The sequence below is a fragment of the Manis javanica genome, chromosome 16 (genome assembly GCF_040802235.1).
Source record: "Manis javanica isolate MJ-LG chromosome 16, MJ_LKY, whole genome shotgun sequence".
Taxonomy (NCBI): domain Eukaryota; kingdom Metazoa; phylum Chordata; class Mammalia; order Pholidota; family Manidae; genus Manis; species Manis javanica.
The window spans coordinates 42,474,711-42,482,554 of NC_133171.1; the positions used below are offsets into that span (position 1 = coordinate 42,474,711).

The window sequence follows — 7,844 nt, forward strand, 5'->3', positions numbered from 1 at the left end:
TTACACTGTTTCCCCCCAAATCATAAACGCTCTTCCTGACCGCCTGGTGTTGTATTTCATCCACCGGCAGGCCTTCCATTCCGGAGTACAGTGCGCGTAATTCCTGAGTTAGCATCCAACCCCCAGTGTACCGACCGCGGAGCGCGCCGAGCGGTTCAGATGACCCCTGGAAGCAGGGCAACTGGGAATTCAGTGCAACCAGCACGGTTGGCTTGATGCTGGTGAAGAAATCAGGCGGCACATCTGATGAGAATCGAGTTTGAGGGGCACGATCTGGGGGGCACAGCGCCCGCCCTAGGTGTGTCCGGGTCGGTCCCGGAACTGGTTAACGAACCCCGACTCCTGAGAAGTGCAGGGAGCGCCGGAGCTCGCTCGCAGGCCGGGGCCGCTGCCTGGGGGCGGCTGGGGGCCGCACGCTCCACCCCGGTCCCTCCTCCCGCTGCGCCGGGGGAGGAGAGGGTCGGGGCGAAGGCCCGCGCGGGGCGGACGGAGGACCACGCCCGCGCGCAGCCCACCCTCCCGCCGCCCCCGCCGCCGCCGCGGCGGGCAGAGTTCCGCGGTGCGGCCAGGGAGCAGCTGGGGTTGGCGCGCTCCGGTTCCCGTGAGCAGCTCGCGGCAGCGCCGAGGTGAGGAGGGGCCCCGGGGAGAGGCGGGAGCCCGAGGAGGGGTGCGGGGCGAGTCCGGCCAGCGCCGGTCGGAGCCGCCCCGGAGGCGGGGATGCAGGAGCCGAGCCCCGCGAGGCGGTGGGGCAGCTGCAAGCACAGGGCCTCCTGGCCTTAGCTGCGCTCGCCGTCCGTGCAACCCTAGAATGAGCGCATTCGAACCCAGTCCTTCCAAGTCTTTTCCCGAGCAAGCAGCCCTACAAAATCGGTGCAAAGAGGGAATCAGGCCGGGTGCGCTGGAAACACTGGGTGGTTTCTATCTACACGACTCCCTCTGGGACAAAACAAACGAACACATGCCTCCCTTTGGGAAGCAGTGTTTCTTCCGGAGCCCAGTTCTGAGTAGCCATGGTATGTCCAAGATTATCAAAACAAGGCACTGCCTCCTCTGCTCTGCTGTCTCCACCATCCCGTGGCAACCCCCCGCCTGCCAGCTAAGATTGAGGATGCTCAGGTTGCTTTGTGTGTGTATGTGCGCATGTGTGGATGGATGGATGAATGGATAGATTTAAACTGCAGTAGAGTTGAAATACAATATTATATTGGTTTCAGTTATTCAACAGAGTCATTTGACAGTTACCTACATTATTAAATTCTCACCCCAACTAGTGCAGTTACGATCTGTCAACATAGATGTTACAGCGCTATTGACTATATTCTCTACGCTGTACTCTCATCCCTGTGGCTAATTTATATTATGATTGAGATTTTGTGCCTCTTTTTCCCCTTCACCTATTTCATCACCCAACCCGTTCCCGGTGGTAACCGCCAGTCACTTCTCAGTGCCTATGAATCTGTTTCTGTTTTGTTCATTTGTTTTGTTTTGCTTTTATAGATTCCACAAATAAGTGAAATCAGACGGTATTTATCTTTCTCCACCTGGCTTATTTCATTCAACATAATACACTTTAGGTCCATCCATGTTGTTGCAAATGGCAGGATTTCTTTAAGGCTTTTGAAAAGTCAAACAAAACTAGAAGAGAATATTATCTTCCCCACCATCCCCTGGATCCTCTAGTAGAAGCTGCTGTCTCCAAAAACAAAAAAGTCAGGCTTTCATTCAAGCCTGCGGTTCTTGGATGGCTGCAGAGGTGATGAAAACAGAAGGAAGGAGAGGTAGGTGTGTGGAAGTTTGTTGCTTTGCAGGACACGTGAGTTCAGGTTTGGGAGGGATTTGCATTAACAAACCAGTCTTGCACAAATTAACTTTGGCCAAAATCAGAATGTTGAGCTGGGAGACCGGTATATGCATAAGAGCTAGAAATGTATCACTTTAAATGCTGGCAATCCCAAAATGCTGCGGACCAAATCGTAGGCTGACATTGAACTCAGGGATCAGCGCATAAAGTATCGGCCTGATCCATAAGAAGGAGATGGCCTTCTGGCCACTACGAGGCACTGGGGGGGCTGCCAGCACCCAGACTGTGAGTTGCCAGCACCAGGGCAAATTTCCTCACAGGGAGTTTGGGTGGCCCTACAGAAGCTGGTGAGATCACCCACCAGCTTGGCATTTTCCAGCCTGCTGCTTCCACGCATTGTACGTGGGCACTGAGGGGTCTCTCCCTTCCCTGGACATTTGTTCAGGAGTTGCCACTGTAGACAGCCTGATGATGCTCTTCACTGAACTGGGGGCTGATACCATAATCTGTCACCACAGACTGTCACCAAATCTGTCACTGTCTGCAGAACCACTGAGAGTGAAAGAGTAGCAGTTGGGACAGATAATCTGGTTCAGCCACTTGTTTTACAGTTGAGAAATCCCTTCTGAGCTATGAAGGGCTTGCCCAACACCCCAGAGTGTTTCTGAGAACAGCCCTGTGCAGCTGGTCCCTCATTTCCTCTCCACTGCATGTCTGCGCCATTTGCACTGTGTTAGTGAGCAATACATATTCCCTCCCTCAGGTCTGTGGACAAATAAACTTACTTTCTTCTTTGAAGCTCCCAGCAAAGAACATTGAGAAAAGTGCTAAGTTACTTGAAGAACTGGAGTGGGGCCCCCCAGGGATATCAGCAGGCATTTAGTCATCATGTCCCTTTCCTGACACCCCCAGAAAATGGCTGTTTCCTGGAAGGGAAGGTGATCATCATCTTAAGCCTGATTTTTTTTTAAGACCTATGATAATCAGCCCAATGGACCTCTTCAGACATTGAGAAATTTCCATAAGAGAGAAGTATTGAAGAGCTAGTATTGAGTGAAGAGAAATTGAAGGGGAACATTTTGCTGTGTGTCCATCCATCATAGCAATATTAGAATTCCTGTATGTCAGCTGGTGTGTAACCAGCCCTTCTTTATCATTGTTGACAAATATCTTTAGATGCGGAATTTGCACTGGATGCATGGATGTTTCCAGTGGGTGATGAAGTATGTTCCAGAATACCTCAGCCCTTTTTTATCAGCTCGGAATGGTTCCAATACCCTGCTAATATCATCAAAATGAAAAAATGCTATTTACCTGGTAGAGAGAGAAAAATGATTGCAATCAGGTAAGTATTAGTAAGTGACATATTTCATCATCTGAAACAGAAACCTGAAACATGGATAAACATTGATCCCATTTGGTGGTCATTATAGAATCGTCAAATATGTGTTTAGACTTCCAGTAAGGGAGACCTTTAGATAACCTCAGGTTCTAATGCATTTAGGCTTGCTTTTTTAAAAGGCAAATGTTTTGAGTAGTGTTAATATATGTAGGTCATATATCGATAATTAGAATTTGCATTAGAATTCATGCAATTTTATCTAGACATAAGAAAAGGCCCACACATTTTGGGGGTGGGGGAGGAGGACGTATTCCATCACAAGGCTAGGCTAGGAATTCTTTTTAAAAAAAGGTCAGATCATCTGTTGAGGCCTACAATGTGTTTACCTGTTTACAAAGTGTGACTTTATAAATTCCCATAAGCTGTAACGGGGTCCCCGTGAGTTTGGCAATATGCATCATGGGCATGAAAATGAAATCTCAATAGGATTTTGAACTCAACGAAATACTCACAATGAAAAGCTAACATAGAGCCCATCCCTCTCCCACCTGAAACCGGGTTCATTTAGGAGGACAGAAGCAGTGGCAAGAAGGAAACACATGCCAGCAGAGGCAAGAGTGTGGGTTCAGAGAATGGGGGGGTCTTTTCCAACTGAGGTGGTCAGAAGAAGCTGCTTGGAAGATACGGGAACAGAACTGGATCTTCAACAGAGAGATGGTGAGGAAAGGTCCGGGTATTTTAGGTAAGAACTTCAATTAAGCTTATTTGTATGTGCAAGTCTATTTAATTCTAAGACAGAAATAATACAGAATGCCCAACCTTCCCTCAACAGTACTTCCTTACTAGGCTTTCACTCTCTTTGTTTCGTCCCTTCTCTGCTAGAAACCTTGAAAGAATAGCTTATTATTTCATATGTCATGCCCCTAATGCGCTTTGACTCCTATGCTCTAGCTTGCTGAACCCCCACCAGTGTACCGAAACTGGCGCTACTGAGGATGTAAGAGGCCCAGCAGCCTACTTGCAATCGCAGCCTTTCTCTCTGCCTCCCTTCCACACTGTTGGCTATTTCTGGTTCTTTACCCCGGGCCGCCCCAGTCCTGCTCCTCCCATCATTCAGACTGCCCCCCTTTACCTCCTCCACTCTCTCCTCCTCAAGCCACTCCATGTTAGGGGCATCCGGGCTTCTGCCCTCAGCGCTCCCATGACCCTGACTCTATCTTCTTTATGCTTCTCACAATCACATTTTGACTGCAATGTGGAGAAGAGTGACTGGGAGTCAGGGGGCTCTGTTTTGAATACAGAAAATGAAAGGAATGGTGGTCTGCTTACAAGCAGCAGTGAAGAGGAAGAGTTGCCTGGGTGGGGCTGGAAAGATGTATTCTGATTTTGGAATGTGTTCGTTTGAGACGGGGAATCTGGTAGAGATGCCTGGTCACAAATTGGGCAAGTATAGAATTTGTATGTTACAGATGAAACCTTTGGAGTAGATGAGACAGCAAAGTGAGAAAAGAATTGGTGAGAACAGAACCTTGAGGAATGCCTACATTTACATGTAGGAGTAGAGGCAGTGGAGAAAAGAGCAGTTAGGGAAAGAACGGAGGGTGCAAACAAGGGAAGAGAAGGTCAAAGAAATAGAGGGGGAAAAAAAGTGAGAAAAAGTCAAGTGTTAAATATCCCAGAGATAGTGGAAAATGAGCACTAAAAAAGGCCATTCTATTTGGAGTTAGGCTGCTGGCAAATTTAAAGGGCAGAATGTGTAATATCATATATATGGTGCTTATAGTTTAATACAAAGAAAAGTGCTGATTTTTAAAAATCTACTTAATCTAAGGCTTAAATGCAAAGTTTTTTGCTTAGCATCAAATAAACATCAAAGGAGCAGGTTTCTGTAAGTCAGGGTCCCGTCACTGCATAACGCATTCCAGCTACTCAACTGAAAGTACTCTAGTCCACTAAAAAACTGGAATCATTTCTTCTAAACCCAAAATGGCAAGTAAGACAGGAATCTTTGAATTGTTAATCTAGAGAGGAAGATGAATATATACTCTGAGATCCCTAAATGAACAGCCTGTGACCCTCAAATACATCGAAGGAGGTCAGATCTATAAGTTTTGTTTCCTTGGTTTTCAGTCAACAGGCCAACCAGGCCAGTATTCATCCTGCACCCTAACTGTAAAAATAATTTTGTCAAACAATGTGATTTGTAAATGTCTCATTTCTCTTTCAGGGGTTCAGTCCATCAGAATTTTGCTGACTTTTGCCACTGGCAAAATCATTGGATACATATTCACATTAAAAGGAGAAATAGATTCAAAGGTAGCCATTGATCTTAGCAACAAAGCTTCATTAGCATTCTTACAAAAGGTTTTGGTAAGAAATTAACAATCTTTCAAGACAGTAAACCAGATGATTCTCAGGACAGCTGCTTATTTTAGTGTTACATTAATCCCATTTTAACTGTCTCTGGTTAGTTTACGATGTAACCTAGCAGTAAATCAGTTTGAAAACAACTGGAGTTTAATTTTGCTGCTTTGCATACTGTATATCATAGACAGCACGTCTGCCTGTTAAAGAAAAGTCTTTGTCTGAAGACTGGGGTGGACGTCCATCCTGAGGACAGCACAGTGCCTCAATCCCATCTCATTCAAGGGCACCCGCTGAAGCCATGTGGCAGCTCTCATGGAACACCTTGCTTCCAAATTCACAATGCAGTTTGGGTAATTTGTGAAGCTATGCTGCCACCTAGAGGCACAGAACTGTATAATGTTCACAGAAGTGTAACGTGTTTAAAACATTTACATTTTACAGAACTTCAGAAAGACTTTGATCGGTGGGATTCTTTGATTGAAGGGGAAGATGATAATCTTATTCCAGGGACCAATATTGACACAATCAACCAATATGTCAGTCTACAGAATTCTACAAGAATAGAGAAATACAATTTAGACTAAAAGTACTTTTTTAAAGTCTTGTTTAGAGACTAAAAGTGTGTGTGTGTGTGTATGTATGATTTTAATGTTTCTTTCTCAAATAACTCATACTAAAAAGTGTAGGCTATGCCATAATAATGATTGAAGCTTAGACTAAGATTCTTTTTTCATTTAAATGTGAAGAAATACTGCTGTATATAAAAATCAGAACCAGCCTAAATTTTAATTTTACTAAAATAATCCTTTTTAGTGTCAAAATTAATAACTGCTTTTATATTACTCTAATCGAAAAGTATATTAACACAAGCACAATGCCAAAGAAAACATGATGATGAAATAACACTCCCTAAAAATACAATAAAAACAGATTTCTTGCCTCTTTTTTCTGTAGAATTGAGTTTTAGCAACATAGTATTCTAGGTAGAGTTTGGCAGTACTTCCCTCTGACTCTTGGTCATGCTAAGAAAATTAGATCAAGCAGATAATAAAGCCATTGTTTTACGACAGGATTAGTGATTCTGTACAATTTCAATATGATGACTAAATGGGGAGCAGATAAAGGAAAGAATATTGGAGACAAAGCAAAGGCAGACGATTAAAGTGGATTAAAAACAGTTGAAAATTTCTGGGAATTGCATTCCTAGGAATTTACACAAAGAAAACAACTTCTCAGATTCAAAAAGACATATGCACCCCTATGTTTATCGCAGCACTATTTACAATAGCCAAGATGTGGAAGAAACCTAAGTGTCCATCAGTAGATAAATGGATAAAGATGTGGTACATATACACCAATGGAATACTATTCAGCCGTAAGAAAGAAACAAATCCTACCATTTGCAACAACATGAGTGGAGCTAGAGGGTGTTATGCTTGGTGAAGTGAGTCAGGTGGAGAAGAACAAATACCAAATGATTTCTCTCGTTTGTGGAGTATAACAACGAAGCAAAGCTGAACGAGCAGAATAGCAGCGGACTCACAGACCCCAAGAAAGGACTAGCAGTTACCAAAGGGGAGGGGTGGAGGAGAGAGGGAGAAGGGGATTGTGGGGTCTCATGATTGGTGCACATGGTGTGTGTGGGGTCACCGGGAAAAAAGTGTAGCTCGGATAAGACAAATAAGGACTCTGTGGCTTCTTACTGTGGACAGTGACTGCAGTGGGGTATGAGGGGGGGACTCAATAATAAGGGTGAATGTAATAACCACATTGTTTTTCTTGTGAAACCTTCATAAGAGTGTATATGAATGATACCTTAATAAAAAAAAACAGTTGGAAATTTGTTTACAGTCACTTTAATGCTTTATCTGACAGATTCTACTTACAAAAGGAAGGTAAGACAGCCAGAGATTCCAACTAAAACACATTAGTTATTCACCCAAAGGCCATGAAGGATAACAAAGGAAACATTCAGAATTACTTTTAGACTGCTTTATTTTCCAATTTATTTTATTTAATAAATGTTTTTTAAATCTCTATGCAGTAGTGGAAGTTAAATGAAACAATAAATGGAAGTAAAAAGCTATCTTAAAAATTATGCACTTACATATCTTGGAGCCACAGGAAATGGTTTTTTTGTTGTTTGTTTCCCAAGGGGTACAAAAATGTATGCCACTCATTAGCTGAGTATATTTTAGTTTAAGTATGGTCTTGTTTCTATGAATTCTCCATAATTAAGCTTGATTTACCATGTGTGAAGAGGGTTAGTCAGTAAGCAAACCTGGTTAAGTATAACTATTCCACCCCTAACCCTTTTGCCTTTAATAAGTAATT

At 43.8% G+C, this 7,844-nt stretch overlaps 1 protein-coding gene across 1 annotated transcript; it reads left to right on the forward strand.

Annotated features, from left to right (window-relative positions):
* Nucleotides 1–347: 347 nt before the first annotated feature.
* On the forward strand, nt 348–7,340 carry PLA2G7 (phospholipase A2 group VII). Its single transcript, XM_073224462.1, has 5 exons — nt 348–626; nt 2,978–3,146; nt 3,712–3,885; nt 5,371–5,459; nt 5,695–7,340. The coding sequence occupies exons 2-5, from the start codon at nt 3,004–3,006 to the stop codon at nt 5,712–5,714; spliced, it is 426 nt and encodes a 141-aa protein (XP_073080563.1). The 5' UTR covers nt 348–626; nt 2,978–3,003; the 3' UTR covers nt 5,715–7,340.
* Nucleotides 7,341–7,844: the final 504 nt, after the last annotated feature.

Bases quoted from the DNA above. Each gene is read 5' to 3' on its own strand.
- PLA2G7 (XM_073224462.1), top strand. From the start codon at position 3,004: ATGTTTCCAGTGGGTGATGAAGTATGTTCCAGAATACCTCAGCCCTTT. The intron at 3,147-3,711 runs GTAAGTATTAGT...GGGTTCATTTAG, and splicing joins AGAAAAATGATTGCAATCAG to GAGGACAGAAGCAGTGGCAA. The intron at 5,460-5,694 runs GTAGCCATTGAT...TGTATATCATAG, and splicing joins AAGGAGAAATAGATTCAAAG to ACAGCACGTCTGCCTGTTAA.